This window comes from Zosterops lateralis, assembly GCF_965231275.1.
Source record: "Zosterops lateralis genome assembly, chromosome: 33".
NCBI classification, from domain to species: Eukaryota; Metazoa; Chordata; class Aves; order Passeriformes; family Zosteropidae; genus Zosterops; species Zosterops lateralis.
Genome location: NC_139793.1, coordinates 3,334,608 through 3,353,631, shown reverse-complemented (window position 1 = coordinate 3,353,631; position 19,024 = coordinate 3,334,608). Strand labels below are relative to the sequence as shown.

The window sequence follows — 19,024 nt, the reverse complement described above, 5'->3', positions numbered from 1 at the left end:
CTGGACCATGCACCAGACACTCCTGGGACCCCAAAACAGCCCCAGGACCCCAAAACAGCACCAGGACCACACACCAGGCATGTCCAGGACCCCAGAACATCCCCTGACCACGCACCAGACACCCCTGGGACCCCAAAACAGCACCAGGGACCCCAACTGGACCCCCTGGGACCCTGACAGGACCCCAAATCTGCCCCTGGACCACGCACCAGACACTCCTGGGACCCCAAAACAGCACCAGAACCACACACCAGCCACACCCAGGACTCCAAAACATCCTCACAACCACATACAAGACACTCCTGGCACCCCAAAACAGCCCCAGGGACCCCAACAGGACCCCCAGGACCCTCAAACAGCCCCAGAGACCCTGACAGGACCCCAAAACAGCCCCAGGGACCTCAAGAAAACACTCTTGAGACTCCAAAACAGTCCCAGAGACCCCAAAACAGCCCCAGGGACCCCCAAAGCATCTCCAGGACCACAAGGGACCCCAACACACTTCAGGATCCCAAAACATCACTGGGAGACCCTGAGAACCCCTTAGGACCACACAGAAAACAGCCCCAGGTACCCCAAAACACCCCCAGGATACCCCAGGACCACAAGACACCCCCAGGACACCCTTAGGATACCCCAGGACCACACAGAAAACACCCCAGGGACCCCAAAACACCCCCAGGGTACCCTAGGACCACAGGACACCCCCAGGACACCCTTAGGACCCTCCAGGACCACACAGAAAACACCCCAGGGACCCCAAATCACCCCCAGGATCACCCAGCACTCCTCAGGACCACAAAAAAAACATCCCTGAGACCCCAAAACACGTCTTGGACACCACAGGACACCCTTAGGACTCTCTAGGACCACACAAACCACCCCTGGGACCCCAAAACACCCCCAGGATCACTCAGGACCAACACACAAAACACTCCTGGGACCCAAAAACATTTCCAGGATCCTCCAAAACCCCCAAAAATTTGTCAGGGCCCCTCCCAGGACCTTTTAGGACCACACAAAAAGCACCCCTGGGACACCAAAACTTTTCCAGGACCCCAAAATATCCTCAGAATTCCCCTCAAAACCTCTTAGGACCACACGAAAAACACCCCTGGGACCCCAAAACAACCCCAGGACACGTTAGGACCACACAAAAAGCACTCCTGGGACTTCAAAATATCTCCAGAATCCCCCAGGACCCCAAAATATCTTCAGGATCCCCCCCCCAGGACTTCTTAGGACCACACACAGGACACCCCTGGGACCCCAAAATAGCTCCAGGACACCCCAGGACCACACAAAAAGCACTCCTGGGACTCCAAAATAGGCCCAGAATCCCCGAGGACCCCAAAACATTGTCAGGATCTCCCCCAGGACTTTTTAGGACCACACAAAAAGCACCCCTGGGACCCCAAAACACCTCCAGGACCCCTCAGGACCCCTCAGGACCACACACAAGACCCCTGGGACCCCCCCAGGACCACCAGACACTCCAGGACTCTCCAGGACTACTCCAAGACCCCCCCCCAATCCCTCACCAGGACCACCCAACCCCCCCAATAAAGACTGCAAGGGCGCTCCCCTGTGGCTGTGGTTTATTGGGGTGGGGTGGGCGTGTCTAGGGGTGGAGCCTTCACCAGGACCACCCAAAATCCCCCAAAAAACACCCCAGGACCACCAGGAGCGCCCCCCAGTGGCTGTGGTTTATTGAGGTGGGGTGGGCGTGTCTAGGGGTAAGTCTGGGGGCGTGTCTAGGGGGCGTGTCCAGGGGCAGAGCCCTCACCAGGACCACCCAAAATACCCCAAAACCCCCAATAAACACCTGAGGAGTGCCCCCCATGGCTGTGGTTTATTGAGGCAGGGTGGGCGTGCCCGGGGGCGTGTCAGGGGCGTGTCTAGAGGTACACCCTTCACCAGAACCACCCAAAATCCCCCAATAAACATCACAGGAGCGCCCCCCTGTGGCCGTGGTTTATTGAGCCATGGTGGGCGTGTCCAGGGGCGTGTCTAGGGGGCAGAGCCTTCACCAGGACCATCCAAAACCCCCAATAAACATCTCAAGAGCGCCCCCCTGTGGCCGTGGTTTATTGAGGTGAGGTGGGCGTGTCTAGGGGTGGACCCACGGCCAGACCCCCCACCAGACCCACCCAAAACCCCCAATAAACATCACAGGAGCGCCCCCCTGTGGCTGTGGTTTATTGACCCGTGGTGGGCGTGTCCAGGGGGCGTGTCAGGGGCGGAGCCAGGGGCACACCCTTCACCAGGACCACCAGACATGTCCCCCCGTAATTGTGGTTTATTGACCCGTGGTGGGCGTGCCCGGGGCGTGTCAGGGGCGGAGCCAGGGGTGCTGCAGGCACTGCCGGGCCGTGGCCCTGCGGGCGGGCTCGAAGGCCAGCATGGGCCGCAGGAACCGCGCGAAGGCGGCCGCGGGACCCCGAGGCCACTCGTATTTCTCCTGCAGCACCGCCCGCAGCCCCCAGGGCCGCAGGTGCCGGATGTGCCGCAGCTCACCTGGGGAGGGGGCGGGGTCAGCGAGGGACACGCCCCTCCCTCATAATACACACATAGAGTAGGGGGAGGGGTTAGGGAGGGACACGCCCTAAACCTGAGACCCCGCCCCTAAAATGAGGAGGGGTTTTGGAGGGACACGCCCTAATCTTGAGGTGGCCACGCCCCTAAAGTGAGGGGTGTGGGCAGGACACGCCCCTCCCACCAAGAAGAGGGACACGCCCCAGTCCTGATGTGGCCACGCCCCTAGAGGGGTGTGGTCATGACATGCCCCTCTCCTTGTGGGCGGGGCTATAGGACAACCCCCACCCCTCATTTGCATATCCCCACATCATCCCACCTGCAGGACCCCACCCCGTCACACCTTTAAGGCCACACCCACCCCTCGACCCCGCCCATTTGGAATCCACCCGGCCACACCCATCCTTAGCCACGCCCACGGGCCACACCCATCCCTGACCACGCCCATGGACCACACCCAGCCGTGCCCCCGCCCAGGGCCACACCCAGCCCTGGCCCCGCCCCCGCCCCCGCCCTCACCTTTCCTGTTGAAGAACTCTCGGGAGTAGCGCCCCCCCAGGGCCACGTGCCGCGGGATCTCCCCCAGCAGCTCGATCACGTGGGCAATGTGGTCTGCGGGGGGCGTGGCTTGTTTGAGCCACGCCCACCGCCTTTAGCCACGCCCACCCCGCTGGTTCCAACCCATCTCCTTTCCCCATATGCAGATATTGACCCGGCCACGCCCCCTTGGCCAAACTCCCTTCCCATTGGCTGTTACATCTAGACAGGCTCCACCCCTTTCTGAGCCACGCCCCTACACTCAGACCACGCCCTTTGTTGGAAGCCACAACCCCAATGGCCACACCCTTGGGACAGGCCACACCCCCTTTGGCCTCCTATTGGCTACCAGAGATTGCCGCTCCAGGAGACCACGCCTCTTTTATATATAATTGGCCACACCCACCTGTGCCACACCCCTTAGGCCACACCCACTTGAGCCACATCCCTTAGGCCACACCCACCCTCATCAGGGCTGTACTCTTCCCCAAATGTAGCTGGCCACACCCACCCCTGAGGCCACACCCATTCCCTGGCCACACCCATGTCCTTGCCACGCCCACCCCGAGGCCACGCCCCTCGGTCACGCCCAGGCCACACCCACCCTCGTCCCGGCTGTAGTCCTCCCCCGAGTGGGGCTCGAACAGGTAATCGCCCGTGGCCAGCTCGAACACCTGGGGGGGCAATGGGAATTGGGGAGGGGTCCCGGCGGTGGGGGAGCACCAATGGGGGTCATCAGAAGCCCCCTCTCCTCATCCTGGGGTCCCTCAGTGCCCCCTCCTCACCCCGGGGTCCCTCAGAGCCCCACCGGGGGTCCCTTGAGCCCCCTCTCTCCACGCTGGGGGTCCCTGTTCCCCCCGGGGGTCCCTGAGCCCCTCTGTCCCCATCCCAGGGGTCCCTGTTCCCCCCGGGGGTCCTTCAACCCCCTCCCCTATTCTGGGGGTCCCTGAACCCCCCTGTCCCCATGCAAGGAGTCCCTCTAATCTCCCCTGGGGGTCCCCGAGCCCCCCTCCCCTCCTCTGGAGGTCCCAGGTCCCCCGGGGGTCCCTGAGCCCCCCCTGACCATGCAAGGGGTCCCTCTGATCCCCCTCAGGGGTCCCTGAGCCCCCCTGTCCCTATCCCAGGGGTCCCTCAGAGCCCCCCCCCGGGGATCCCTGAACCCCCTGCCCCCCTCTGGGGGTCCCTGAGAGCCTCCCTGGGGGTCCCCTGAGCCCCCTCCCCTATTCTGGGGGTCCCTGCCCTCCCCGGGGGTCCCGAGCCCCCCATACCATGCAGGCCGTGCTCCAGATGTCGGCGGGGGGCCCGTAGCCCGCCCCCAGCAGCACCTCCAGGGCCCGGTACTGCCGGGTCTGGATGTCCTCGGTGAAGTGTTTGTGCTGCGGGGGCAGAGCGGGGTCAGCCGGGACACGGGGACCACAGACACACAGAGAGACCCCAAACACCCAGAGAGACCCCAAAAACCTACAGAGAGACCCTAAAAACCCAGAGAGACCCCAAAAACTCAGAGAGACCCTAAAAACCTACAGAGAGAGACCCCAAACACACACACAGAGACCCCAAAAACCCAGAGAGACCCTAAAAACCTACAGAGACCCCAAAAACCCAGAGAGACCCTAAAAACCTACAGAGAGAGACCCCAAACACACACACAGAGACCCCAAAAACCCAGAGAGACCCTAAAAACCTACAGAGAGAGACCCTAAAAACCCAGAGAGACCCCAAAAACCCAGAGAGACCCTAAAAACCTACAGAGAGAGACCCCAAACACACAGGGACCCCAAACACACACAGGGACTCCAAACACATAGAGAGATCCCAAACACAGACCCCAAACACCCAGAGAGAGCCCAAAAACCCAGAGAGACCCTAAAAACTCACAGAGACCCCACAGAGAACCCAAACACACACACAGAGACCCCAAATACACACAGAGAGAGCCTGAACAGCCACAGAGACCCCAAACACACAGAGAGACCCCCCACACAGAGCCCAAACACACACACACAGACCCTAAAAACCCACAGAGAGACCCCAAACACACACAGAGACCCCAAACAGACACAGGGACCCCCCACACAGAGCCCAAACACACACACAGACCCTAAAAACCCACGCAGAGACCCCAAACACACACAGAGACCCCCCACACAGAGCCCAAACACACACACAGAGACCCCAAACACACACAGAGACCCCAAACACACACAGGGACCCCAAACAGCCACAGAGAGACCCTAAAAACCCACAGACTCCAAATATCCACAGACCACAGACACCTCACAACCCCCCTACACCCCCACAAGGCCCCCCAAAACCCTCAGCTCCCCACTCACAACCCCTCCCTGAAACACTCAGAACACTCCAAAGCCACAACTCTCCCACAAAACCCCCAGACCACCCCAGTCCCACAAAGCCTCTCAAAACTTCCCCCAAACCCTCCCAGCTCCCCCCAATCCCCTCCCAGCCCACCCCACATCTCTCCCAGTTCCCCCCACATCTCTCCCAATCCCCCCCAGTCCCTTCCAGTCCCTCTCAATCCCTCCCAATCTCCCCCCCTCCAGTCCTTCCCAGTTCCTCCCAATCCCCTCCCAATCCCCCCCAGTCCCTTCCAGTCCCTCTCAATCCCTCCCAATCTCCCCCCCTCCAGTCCTTCCCAGTTCCTCCCAATCCCCTCCCAATCCCCACCAGTCCCCTCCCAGTCTCTGCCAGTCCCTCCCAGTTCTTCCCAGTCCCCTCCCAGTCCCCCCAGTCCCTCTCAGTGCCCCCCCAGTCTTTCCCAATCCCCTCCCAGTTCCATCCCAGTCCTTCCCAGTTCCCCCAATCCCCTCCCAATCCCCTCCCAATCCCCCTCAGTCCCTCCCAGTTGCCTCGAGTCTCTCTTAGTGCCCCCAGTCTCTCCCAGTGCCCCCCAATCCCCTCCCAGTTCCCCCCAGTCCCCTCCCAGTGCCCCCAGTCCCCTCCAGTCCTTCCAAGTCCCCCCACATCCCTCCCAATCTCTCCCCGGTCTCTCCCAATCCCCTCCCAGTCCCTCCCAGTCCTCTCCCAGTTGCCTATAGTCTCTCCCAGTCCCCCAGTCACCCCCAGTCCCTCCTAGTCCCCTCCCAGTCCCTCCCAGTTGCCCCCAAATTCCTCCCAATCCCCTCCCAGTCTCTCCCAGTCCCCCCCAGTTTCTTCCCAATCCCCTCCCAGTCCCCTCCCAGTTTCTCCCAGTCCCCCTCAATCCCCTCCCAGTCCCCCCAGTCCCCCCAGTCTCCCCAGTGCCCCCAGCCCCTCTCACCACCCAGCAGCCGTTGCCCAGGTCGGCGATCTTGACCCGCAGCCGAGGGGCCGCTCGGGGGTCCAGGGGGTTCTCCTGCCCCCCCGGGAGCCCCCCCTCACCTGTGGGGGACATTGGGGACTTGGGGGACACCTGGGGACCCCCAGACCCCACCCTACAGCCCCCCCTCACCTGTGGGGGACATTGGGGACCTTGGGGGACACCTGGGGACCCCAGACCCACCCCACAGCCCCCCCTCACCTGTGGGGGACATTGGGGACCTTGGGGGACACCTGGGGACCCCCAGACCCACCCCACAGCTCCAGATCGCCCCAAATCCAAAATGCCCCCCAAAACTGCCCCTCCAGATCCCAAATTGCCACTCCAGACCCCTCCCCAAACCCCAAAATCCCCCAAATTGCCCTTCCAGACCCCAAATTGCCCTTCCAGACCCTCCCAAACCCCAAAATACCCCAAATCCCCCCAGACTCCTCCCCAAACCTCAAAAACCCCCCAAATCCCCCCCAAACTGCCCTTCCAGACCCCCCAAACCCCCAAATCCCCCTCAGACCCCTCCCCAAACCCCAAAACCCCCCAAATCCCCCCAGACCCCTCCCCAAACCCCAAAATCCCCCAATCCCCCGTGGCCATGCACTGACCGAGGGTGGGGGGCAGCCCCTCGGAGCCCCCCGAGATGAGGGAGCCCGAGGTGGGGGTGAAGAGCGAGTCCGAGGCCGAGCTGGGGCTGGGGGCGCGCCGGGGGGGACCCCCCGAGCCGGGGGAGCCCCCCGAGAATCCATCGCTGGAGCCGCCGGGGGGCAGCGTGTGCACCCCCGAGGAGGAGGCGCCGCTCGGGGGGCTGCCCCCCAACAGCTCCTCCGGGGGCTCCGGGGGGGGCTCTGGGGGGAGAGACACGGTGAGACCCCTCCCCAATTCCTCCGGGGGCTCCGGGGGGGGCTCTGGGGGAGAGAGACCCTGAGACCCCTCCCCAACTCCTCCGGGGGCTCCGGGGGGGGCTCTGGGGGAGAGACACGGTGAGACCCCTCCCCAATTCCTCCCCAACTCCTCCCCAAACTCCTCCGAGGGGGGCTCTGGGGAGAGAGACACTGACACCCCTCCCCAATTCCTCCGGGGGGTCCTGGGGGGCTTCTCGGGGGGAGAGAGAGACACTGAGACCCCTCCCCAAATTCAGTGTCACTGGCTGTCCCCGGTGTCTCTCCTGGTGTCCCCTCCCCGGTGTCCCTGTGCTCACCGGTGTCGCTGGCTGTCCCTGGCTGTCCCCGCTGTCCCCCCCGGTGTCCCCAAACCCCCCCGGTGTCCTCGGGCTCACCGGTGTCGCTGGCTGTCCCTGGTGTCCCCGCGGTGTCCCTGGCTGTCCCCAATGTCCCCAAACCCCCCCAGTGTCCCCAAAGCCCCCCGGGCTCACCGGTGTCACTGGCTGTCCCCGGTGTCCCCGCGGTGTCCCCAGACCCCCCCAGTGTCCCCCCGGGCTCACCGGTGTCACTGACTGTCCCCAAACCCCCCCGGTGTCCCCAAAGCCCCCCGGGCTCACCGGTGTCACTGGCTGTCCCCAAACCCCCGCGGTGTCCCCAAAGCCCCCCGGGCTCACCGGTGTCCCTGGCTGTCCCCCCCGGTGTCCCCAAACCCCCCCGGTGTCCCCGGGCTCACCGGTGTCACTGGCTGTCCCCGGTGTCCCCGCGGTGTCGCGGAGCTGCTCCAGGTCCCGCAGTCTCTGGGCCAGCAGGTGTCGCTGTCGCCGCTGTCGCCGCCGCCGCCGCCGCCGCTGAGCCCGGGACAGGCGCTCCTGGGGGATCGATTGATTGATCGGTTGATTGATTGATTTTGGGGGGATTTCCTCGGTTTTGGGGGGATTTCCTCGATTTTGGTGACTCCCCAGATGGGAGACCTTTGGTTTTGGGGGGCAAAGGGCAGACAGGTGTGCAAAACCATGCAAAGGTACACACAGGTGAGCACAGCCAGGTGTCAGGACACATGCACAGGTGTGCAAGGACAGGTGAGAGCACACACAGGTGAGCACAGCCAGGTGAGGGCACACACAGGTGAGGGCACACACAGGTGTGCAAGGACAGGTGAGGGCACACACAGGTGAGGGCACACAGGTGAGAGCACACACAGGTGAGAGCACACACAGGTGAGAGCACACACAGGTGAAAGCACAGCCAGGTGAGAGCACACACAGGTGAGGGCACACACAGGTGAGAGCACACACAGGTGAGAGCACACACAGGTGAAAGCACAGCCAGGTGAGAGCACACACAGGTGAGGGCACACACAGGTGAGAGCACACACAGGTGAGAGCACACACAGGTGAAAGCACAGCCAGGTGAGAGCACACACAGGTGAGGGCACACACAGGTGTGCAAGGACAGGTGAGGGCACACAGGTGAGCACAGCCAGGTGTGCACACACAGGTGAGAGCACACACACAGGTGAGCACACACACACAGGTAAAGCAGCCCCAGGTATGCAGCGACACTCACAGGTGAGCACACACACACACACACAGGTAAAGCACACACAGGTAAAGCAGCCCCAGGTGTGCAGGGACACTCACAGGTGAGCACACACACACACAGGTGAGCACACACACACACACACTCACAGGTGAGCACACACACACACACACTCACAGGTGAGCACACACACACACAGGTGAGCACACACACACACACACTCACAGGTGAGCACACACACACACTCACAGGTGAGCACACACACACACACACTCACAGGTGAGCACACACACACACTCACAGGTGAGCACACACACACACACACACACACAGAGGTGAGCACACACACACACACAGGTGAGCACACACACACACAGGTGAGCACACACACACACAGGTGAGCACACACAGGTAAAGCAGCCCCAGGTGTGCAGGGACACACACAGGTGAGCACACACACAGGTGAGCACACACACACAGGTAAAGCAGCCCCAGGTGTGCAGGGACACTCACAGGTGAGCACACACACACAGGTGAGCACACACACACAGGTAAAGCAGCCCCAGGTGTGCAGGGACACTCACAGGTGAGCAGAGGTAAAGCACACACAGGTGAGCACACACACACACACAGGTGAGCACACACACAGGTAAAGCAGCCCCAGGTGTGCAGGGACACTCACAGGTTCCTCCTGCGGGGCTGAGCTCACTGTGGATAGACAGGACAGGTGGGGGGTCAGTAGAGCCCCCCCCAGACCAGGTGTGGGGGGACTGGGGGGCCCTGAATTTTGGGGGGACCCCCAGAGCAGTGGAACAGGAGTTACCTGCACACCTGGATCCATTTTTGGGGGTTACCTGCACTCCTGGATCCATTTTGGGCGTTACCTGAATTCCTGGGGTGGATTTTGGGTTCCCTGCCCCCCCAGGTGTGTGATTTTGGTATCCCTGACCTCCCAGGTGTGATTTTGGCAGTTTCTGGCCCCTGGGGTTGTTTTTTGGGCCCCTCCAGGTATGATTTTGGGGCCCCCCAGGTGTGATTTTGGGGTACCTGCCCCCCCCGGGATGTTTTTGGGGGGTCCCTTCTCTCCCAGGTGTGATTTTGGGCCCCCCAGGTGTGAATTTGACCCCCCAGGTGCAATTTTGAGCCCCCGGGGATGATTTTTGGGGTCCCCTTTCCCTCTGAGGATGTTTTTTGGGCCCCCCAGGTGTTTTTTGTGGTACCTGCTCCCCGTGGGGGTCCCTCTCCCCTGGCCCATTGTGCTGCTTGTGCCGCCAGGTGTGATTTTGTGTCCCCCCAGGTGTGATTTTGAGCCCCCCGGGTGCAATTTTGAACCCTCCAGGTGTGATTTTGGTGTCCTTTTTCCCACTGAGGATGTTTTTTGGGGTCCCCTTCCCCCCTGAGGATGTTTTTTGGGGTCCCTTTCCCTCCAGGGATGTTTTTTGGGGGTCCCCTCTCCCCCAGGTGTGATTTGGGGCCCCCAGGTGCAATTTTGAGTCCCCCCAGGTGCGATTTTGAACCCTCCAGGTACAATTTTAAGTCCCCGGGGATGATTTCTGTAGCACCCCTGACCCTCCAGGTGTAATTTTAGACCCCCCCCAGGTGTTTTTTGGGCCCCCCAGGTGTTTTTTTGTGGTACCTGCTCCCCTTGGGGGCCCCTCTCCCCTTGCCCAATGTGCCGCCAGGTGTGATTTTGGCCTCTCAGGTGCAATTTTGGGCCCCCCAGGTGCGATTTTGACCCTTCCAGGTGCGATTTTGAGCCCCCAGGGATGGATTTTGGGGCCCCCCTGACCCCCCAAGTGTAATTTTAGAACCCCCAGGTGTTTTTTGGGGTACCTGCTCCCCGTGGGGGTCCCTCTCCCCTGGCCCATTGTGCTGCCTGCACCCCCAGGTGTGATTTTGAGGTCCCCAGGTGTGAGTTTTGGGATCCCTACCCCCCCAGGGACGTATTTTGGGAGTTCCCTGCCCTACCAGGTGCAATTTTGAGCCCCCCAGGTGTGATTTTGGTGTCCTTTTTCCCACTGAGGATGTTTTTTGGGGTCCCTTTCCTCTCTGGGGATGTTTTTTGGGGGTCCCCTCTCCCCCAGGTGTGATTTTGGGGCCCCCAGGTGCAATTTTGAGTCCCCCCAGGTGCAATTTTGAGCCCCCCAGGTGCGATTTTGAGCCCCTGGGGATGATTTCTGTAGCACCCCTGACCCCCCAGGGATGGATTTTGGGATCCCTGACCCCCGCAGGTGTTTTTTGGGCCCCTCAGGTGTTTTTTTGTGGTACCTGCTCCCCTTGGGGGCCCCTCTCCCCTTGCCCAATGTGCCGCCAGGTGTGATTTTGGCCTCTCAGGTGCAATTTTGGGCCCCCCAGGTGCGATTCTGACCCTTCCAGGTGCGATTTTGAGCCCCCAGGGATGGATTTTGGGGTTCCCTGACCCCCCCAGGTGTTTTTCGGGGTACCTGCTCCCCTTGGGGGCCCCTCTCCCCTGGCCCATCGCGCTGCCTGCACCCCCAGGTGTGATTTTGGGGTCCCCAGGTGTGATTTTGAGCCCCCCAGGTGCAATTTTGAGCCCCCGGGGATGATTTTTGGGGCACCCCTGACCCCCCAGGGCTGGATTTTGGGATCCCTGACCCCCCCAGGTGTGTTTTTTGGGCCCCCCAGGTGTTTTTTGGGCCCCCCAGGTGTATTTTGTGGTACCTGCTCCCCGTGGGGGTCCCTCTCCCCGTGCCCATCGCGCTGCCTGCGCCGCCAGGTGTCTGAGGAAAGGCTCCTGCACACAGAGCAGGACGTTCTCGGGTTTGATGTCTGTGTGGATGATCTTGCATTTGGTGTGCAGGTAATCCAGTCCCTCCAGCACCTGGGGAAATAAAAATTATCCCCCCAAAATTAATAAAATTAGTGTTAATGGGATGGTAAAATAATAAAATGTAACCTGGGGAAAAATTACCCCCCAAAAATCCTACCAAAATTAATAAAATTAGTGTTAACAGGATGTTTAAATAATAAAATGTAACCTGGGGAAAAATTACTGCCCAAAAAATCCCCCCAAAATTAATAAAATCAGTGTTAATAAAATGCTGAAATAATAAAATGTAACTTGATTAAGAGCTAAAGGTAGTAAAGATTAAATGGACTTGGTTCTGTCAGCATTTAATTTGTATCGAATTAAAATATAAGGCTGAGTGTAATAATAATAATAATAATAGTAATAATAATAGTAATAATAGTAATAATAGTAATAATAGCAATAATAACTACAGCTTTACTAAAGAAAATAAATATCAAAGGGGTTGGGAAGGGGCCCCCCAAAGCTGTGAGAGGCATCCCCAGGGGAAGGATGGGTCAAAATCCCCCCCAAAATCAAACCCTGGTGGGATTTTGGGGAGCTGGGGGTGTTTGGGAAGGGATTTGGGGGGTCCCCAAAGCTGTGAGGGGCATCCCCAGGGGTGGGATGGGCCAAAATCCCCCCCAAAATCAAACCCTGGTGAGATTTTGGGGAGCTGGGGGTGTTTGAGGGAGATTTTGTGGGGTCCACAAGAGAATTTGGTGGATTTAGGGGCTGTTTGGGGTTCCTCATGGGGATGTGGAGGAATTTTGGGGGATGTTTGGGGTTCCCATGTGGACCTCAGAGGGATTTGGGGGATGTTTGGGGTTCCTCATGGGGATGTGGAGAGATTTTGGGGGACATTTGGGGTTCCCATAAGGATTTGGGAGGGTCCACAGGGACATTTGGAGGATTTGGGGGCTGTTTGGGGTTCCCATGTGCATCTCAGAGGGATTTGGGGGATGTTTGGGGTTCCCATAAGGATTTGGGAGGGTCCACAAGAGAATTTGGGGGATTTTGGGGCTGTTTGGGGTTCCTCATGTGGATTTTGGGGTGATTTGAGGACGATTTGGGGTTCCCATGTGAATCTGAGGGGTTCTAGAGGCTTCTGTGGGGCTGGGGGCTATGGGGGCTATGGGGGATTTGGGGAGGACATTTGGGGGTCCCAGGAGGATTTGTGGGTCTCTGGGCAGCCCATTTGGAGGTCCCAGGAGGATTTGGGGGTCCCAGAACACCAGGAGGATTTGGGGTGATTTGGGGGCTCTGGGCAGCACATCTGGGGGTCCCAGGAGGATTTGGGGGTCTCTGGGCAGCACATTTGGGGGTCTCAGGAGGATTTGGGGGTCCCAGAGAACCAGGGGGGATTTGGGGGTCTCTGGGCAGCAGATTTCGGGTCTCAGGAGGATTTGGGGGTCCCAGAGCACCAGGAGCATTTGGGAGGATTTAGGGGGCTCTGTGCAGCCCATCTGGGGGTCCCACACCACCAGGGGGGATTTGGGTGTCTCTGTGCAGCCCATCTGGGGGTCCCAGAGCACCAGGATGATTTGGGGTGATTTGGGGGTCTCTCTGCAGCCCATTTGGGGGTCCCACACCACCAGAGGGGATTTGGGGGGTCCCCAGAGCCCCCTGACCTGGCGGACGATGCTCTTGACGCAGGGCAGGGGCAGCCCCTGGTAGTTGGATTTGATGATCCAGCGCAGCAGTTGGTGGCCCAGCACCTCCAGCACCATGCAAACATCTGGGGTGGGGGGCAGTCAAGGAGCCCCCAGACCCCTAAAACCCCCCCTGAGGGATGAGAAACTCGGGGTACCCCCCTCAGAGCCCCCCCCAGAAAAGGATACGGACACCGTTGACCCCCGAAATCTTGAAATCATCGATGAGCTGCACGATGTTCTCACGGTTGGGGTCGCTGGGGTCTGAATCCCGAACCTGGGGGTCCCAAAATCCAGGGGGAGAGACCCCTGAGACCCCTAAAAAATCCCCTGGGACAGGAGAGACCCCCCCTGAGACCCCCAAAATCCACACCCGGGGGGAGGAGAGACCCCTGAGACCCCCAAAATCCACCCCTAGGGGGAGGAGAGACCCCCTGAGACCCCCAAAATATCCCCAAGAGAGAGGAGAGACCCCCAAAATATCCCCAAGAGAGAGGAGAGACCCCCCAAAATCCCAAAATATCTGCTGGGGAAATCAGAGACCCCCATCAGAGGGACCCCAAAAATCCCCAAATATCCCCCCAGTTCCCTCCCAGTGCCCCCAAATCCCCTCCCAGTCCCCCCCAGTGCCCCCAAATCCCCTCCCAGTCCCCCCCAGTGCCCCCAAATCCCCTCCCAGTCCCCTCCCAGTCCCTCCCAGTGCCCCCAAATCCCCTCCCAGTCCCTCCCAGTGCCCCCAAAATCCCCTCCCAGTGCCCCCAAAATCCCCTCCCAGTCCCTCCCAGTCCCCCCAAATCCCCTCCCAGTTCCCTCCCAGTGCCCCCAAATCCCCTCCCAGTCCCCCCCAGTGCCCCCAAATCCCCTCCCAGTCCCCTCCCAGTCCCTCCCAGTGCCCCCAAAATCCCCTCCCAGTTCCCTCCCAGTGCCCCCAAATCCCCTCCCAGTCCCCCCCAGTGCCCCCAAATCCCCTCCCAGTCCCCTCCCAGTCCCTCCCAGTGCCCCCAAAATCCCCTCCCAGTCCCTCCCAGTGCCCCCAAAATCCCCTCCCAGTCCCTCCCAGTCCCCCCAAATCCCCTCCCAGTCCCCCCCAGTGCCCCCAAATCCCCTCCCAGTCCCTTCCAGTCTCTCCCATCACCACCACATGTGTTGAGTACTCTGTGGATCCCAACTCTGGGGTTTTGGGGGGGTGAATTTGGGGGGCTCCCCGTTTTGAGGAGGGGTCTTTAGGGTGGCATCACTCACACATTTCAGCAGCTTTATCTCATCCAGAGCCGTCTCGGTGTATTGGGGGGCGCTTTTCACCACCTTCAGCGCCACGAAACGTTTCCTCCTGTCACAAAAAAAAAAAAAAAAAAAAAAAAAAAAAAAAAAAAAAAAAAAAAAAAAAAAAAAAAAAAAAAAAAAAAAAAATTCCAAAGGAGATCCCCCTGGATATTTTGGGGAGCCCCCCAGGGGTGTCCCCAGCACTCACCGGAGGTCCCAGCAAAGCCACACGGTGGAGAAATGTCCCCAACCCAATTTTCGAACGACGTGGTAACGACCGTGGAAAAGGTCCCCGATGCGAACCGGGTAATACCCGCCTGGGGAGGGGGCGCCGAGGGGCGGGGGGCGTCACTCCGGGGGTCTTTACACCCCCAAAAATAAAGGAGAGGGGTGTCCGTGTCCCCCCACCTTTGCAGTAATCGCGGGGATCCTCCTGTTCCCCCTCGTCGGAGCCCAGGAGGGGCTCGGAGAGCGAGGGCGGGGCCGGGGGCGGCTCTGGGGATGCGCCGGGAGGGCTGGGGGTCCTGGGGGAACAGAAAGGGCTGGGGGTCCTGGGGGGAGAGAAAGGGCTGGGGGTCCTGAGGGCAGAGAAAGGGCTGGGGGTCCTGGGGGGAGAGAAAGGGCTGGGGGTCCTGGGGAGAGAAGGGGCTGGGGGTCCTGGGGGGAGAGAAAGGGCTGGGGGTCCTGGGGAGAGAAGGGGCTGGGGGTCCTGGGGGGAGAGAAAGGGCTGGGGGTCCTGGGGGCAGAGAAAGGGCTGGGGGTCCTGGGGGCAGAGAAAGGGCTGGGGGTCCTGGAGGGAGAGAAAGGGCTGGGGGTCCTGGGGGGGAGAGAAAGGGCTGGGGGTCCTGGGGGGGAGAAAGGGCTGGGGGTCCTGGGGGGACAGAAAGGGCTGGGGGTCCTGGGGGGCAGAGAAAGGGCTGGGGGTCCTGGGGGCAGAGAAAGGGCTGGGGGTCCTGGGGGGACAGAAAGGGCTGGGGGTCCTGGGGGGGAGAGAAAGGGCTGGGGGTCCTGGGGAGAGAAGGGGCTGGGGGTCCTGGGGGCAGAGAAAGGGCTGGGGGTCCTGGGGGGGACAGAAAGGGCTGGGGGTCCTGGGGGGAGAGAAAGGGCTGGGGGTCCTGGGGGGGAGAGAAAGGGCTGGGGGTCCTGGGGGGAGAGAAAGGGCTGGGGGTCCTGGGGGGAGAGAAAGGGCTGGGGGTCCTGGGGGGGAGAGAAAGGGCTGGGGGTCCTGGGGGGAGAAAAAGGGCTGGGGGTCCTGGGGAGAGAAGGGGCTGGGGGTCCTGGGGGGACAGAAAGGGCTGGGGGTCCTGGGGGGACAGAAAGGGCTGGGGGTCCTGGGGGGCATAGAAAGGGCTGGGACCCCCCCCGGGACAGGACACCGAGCCCCGGGACAAGGGAGAGGTCGGTGTGCAGACCCTCCTCAAAATTGGGTGGCTTTTGGGGGGTTCTCTGTGCCCCTTCCTCAAAATTGGGTTCCTTTTGGGGGGCTTCTCTCTGCCCCTCCCAAAAATCCAGTCCCTTTTGGGGGTCTCCTCTCCACCCTCTCCCCAAAATCTGGTTCCTTCAGGGGTCTCGTTCTTGCCCCCCCTCCCCAAATTCTGATCCTGTTGGGTCTTCTCTCTGCCCCCCTCCCCAAAATCTGCTCCCTTTAGGGGGCTTCTCTCTGTCTGAGCCTTTTGGGGGTCTCCTCTCTACTCCCCTCCCCAAATTCTGGTCCCTTCAGGGGTCTCCTCTGTGCCCCCTCCCCAAAATCGGGTCCCTTTGGGGATCTCCTTTTTCCCCCTCCCCAAAAATTTGGTCCCTTTTGGGGGCTCCTCTCCCCTTCAGGGGTCTCCTCTCTGCTACCCCTCCTCAAAATCTGATATTTTTGGGAGCCTCCTTTTTACCCTCTTCCCCAAATTCTGGTCCCTTCAGGGGTCTCCTTTTTGCCCCCACTTCCAAAAGTTTGGAAGTTTGGTCCCTTTTGGGGTCTCCTCCCTGCCCTCTCCTCAAAATCTGCTCCCTTTGGGGGTCTCTTCTCTACCCCCACCCAAATTGTCTCCCTTTGGGGTCTCCTCCCCGCCCCCTCCCCATACCTGGTCCCTTGGGGGGTCTCCCCCATGGCGGGGGGTGGTCCCAGGGTGGTCCCAGAGCGGCAAAGGAGCCGGGAATGGTCCCGAGGGAGCTTTGGGATGTCCCAAAATCCCCCCCCTGAGCAGGTGCGGGGCATTCTGGGCCATCACCCCCCCAAAATAGAAATGACCTCAAGGTCCCCCCGTTAAAAATAACCCTGGAGGGGGAGGGGAGGCCAGGAATGTCCCCCACCCCCTAAAAGGGGCTCTGCTTGTGTTTCCCCCTCCTCAAAAAAAAATCTCTGGATAAGGGTCGTGGGCCCGCTGACCCCCCCCCTCACCTCGGTGGTGGTTTTGTTTTTTTGTCCTTTTTGCGTTTTTTTCTCCTCCTGACGTGATCTGGGGAGGGGGATTTGGGGGGTCTCAGTCCCCCTTTGTTCCCCTCCCCAGCCCCAAAATCCACAAAGTTCCCCAACACTGAAATTTCCCCTCGGGGACCCCCGAAATTCTCCCCCAAAATTCCAATTTCCCCTCTGGAATCGATCTGGGAATTACCTGAGTGTCCTCAGCCCCTCCCTCGGGACCCCAAATTCCCCCCAAATTCCCCCTCCCATTGTTCCCCTCACGACCCCATAACACAAGACCCCCATTTCCCCTCAGGGACCCCCCAGGATCCCCATTTTCCCCTCAGGACCCCCCGGGATCCCCATTTTCCCCTCAGGACCCTCCTGGGATCCCCATTTTCCCTTCAGGAATCCCCGGGATCCCAATTTTCCCCTCAGGACCCCCCTGGGATCCCCATTTTCCCCTCAGAACCCCCCCGGGATCCCCATTTTCCCCTCAGGACCCTCCTGGGATCCCCATTTTCCCCTCAGAACCCCCCCGGGATCCCAATTTTCCCCTCAGGGACCCCCCGGGATCCCCATTTTCCCCTCAGGACCCCCCTGGGACCCCCATTTTCCCCTCAGGGACCCCCTGGGATCCCCATTTCCCCCTCAGGATCCCCATTTCCCCCTCAGAAACCCCCCCAGGATCCCAATTTTCCCCTCAGGACCCCCCAAAATCTCATCAGCCCCCCAACCTCCAGGACCCCCCTCACTCTCCTTCCTCCAGGAAAAGCCCCATTTTCCCCTCAGGACTCCCACTTTCCCCTCTCAGACCCCATTTTCCCCTCAGAACCAAAATTTTCCCCTCAGGACCCCCCTCACAGACCCCATTTCCCCCTCAGGACCCCCATTTTACCCTCAGAACCTCCGATTTCCCCTCAGAACTCCTCTCACAGACCCTATTTTCCCCTCAGAACACCTCTCAAACCTCGTTTTTCCCTCAAGAACCCCCATTTTCCCCTCAGGACGCCCTCACAGACCCCATTTTCCCCTCAGAACCCCCCTCAGAACCCCCATTTTCCTCTGAGAACTCCCATTTTCCCCTCAGAACCCCCAATTTCCCCTCAGGACCTCCCTCACAGACCCCATTTTCCCCTGAGAACCCCCCTCACAGACCCCACTTTCCCTTCTAAGACCCCATTTTTCCCTGAGAACCCCCGTTTTCCACTCAGGACCCCCCTCACAGACCCCATTTTCTCTTCAGGGTCCCCATTTTCCCTTCTCAGACCCCATTTCCCCCTCAGAATCCCCGTTTTCCCCTCAGGACCCCCCTTCTCAGAGCCCATTTTCCCCTCAGGATCCCCGTTTTCCCTTCAGAACTCCTCTCTCAGACACCATTTCCCCCTCAGAACCCCCCTTACAGACCCCATTTTCCCCTCAGAGCCCCCATTTTCCCCTCAGAACTCCTCTCAAACCCCATTTTCCCCTCAGAACAGCTCTCAAACCCCATTTTCCCCCTAACCCCCGGCCCTGACCGGGCGCCCCGCGCAGCTCCATTCCCCTGGCGCTCCCCCGCCTTGAGCGCGGCACCCCCTGGCGGCCGGGGGGGAAAGGGGCGGGGCAAACCCAGCAGGCTCCGCCCACCAACCAATGAGATCCCAGTATTCTTTAATAACCACGCCCCTTAACCACGCCCCCATCACAATGGAAACGCGGCCTAGAGCGACGCCACCGGGCGGCCGGGGAAAAGGGGCGGGGAAATCCCGCTGGCTCCGCCCACCGACCAATCAGATCTCCGCATTGTTTAATAGCCACACCCCTTAACCACGCCCCCATCACCATGGAAACGCGGCCTAGAGCGACGCTACCGCTAGCGCTTTGTCGCGATAGAACCAGACTCAACCACCCCCGCCGCGAGCGTTACGATATATTATATCGCGACAACACCCGGAGAGCTCCGATAACCCTCAAACCCCCCCCCCCCCCCCGGGTATCGCTTGGCTCAGGCAGAGCTCAGTTTCCCCCATAGGAACACCATCCCCTCGTTCCCGCCCTCGCCGCTGATTGGCTGATCCCACAATACGTCATCAGAACGCGCCGCATCACCATGGCAACCGCAAGGTA

At 60.5% G+C, this 19,024-nt stretch overlaps 1 protein-coding gene and 1 long non-coding RNA gene across 2 annotated transcripts; both read right to left on the bottom strand.

Moving 5' to 3' along the window:
• Positions 1-22: 22 nt before the first annotated feature.
• On the bottom strand, positions 23-1,486 carry LOC310921240. Its single transcript, XR_014592098.1, has 3 exons — positions 1,260-1,486; positions 463-1,163; positions 23-400 (listed from the first exon to the last, which is right to left on the bottom strand). It is a non-coding gene; the product is annotated as an uncharacterized lncRNA (long non-coding RNA).
• Positions 1,487-2,292: 806 nt separating this feature from the next.
• Positions 2,293-18,490, bottom strand: SRPK3 (SRSF protein kinase 3). Its single transcript, XM_083881397.1, has 16 exons — positions 18,436-18,490; positions 16,916-16,973; positions 14,935-15,050; positions 14,735-14,843; positions 14,506-14,593; positions 13,453-13,540; positions 13,243-13,349; positions 11,485-11,644; positions 9,485-9,510; positions 7,997-8,132; positions 6,988-7,227; positions 6,350-6,450; positions 4,341-4,448; positions 3,677-3,746; positions 3,055-3,147; positions 2,293-2,517 (listed from the first exon to the last, which is right to left on the bottom strand). The coding sequence occupies exons 1-16, from the start codon at positions 18,455-18,457 to the stop codon at positions 2,333-2,335; spliced, it is 1,707 nt and encodes a 568-aa protein (XP_083737523.1). The 5' UTR covers positions 18,458-18,490; the 3' UTR covers positions 2,293-2,332.
• Positions 18,491-19,024: the final 534 nt, after the last annotated feature.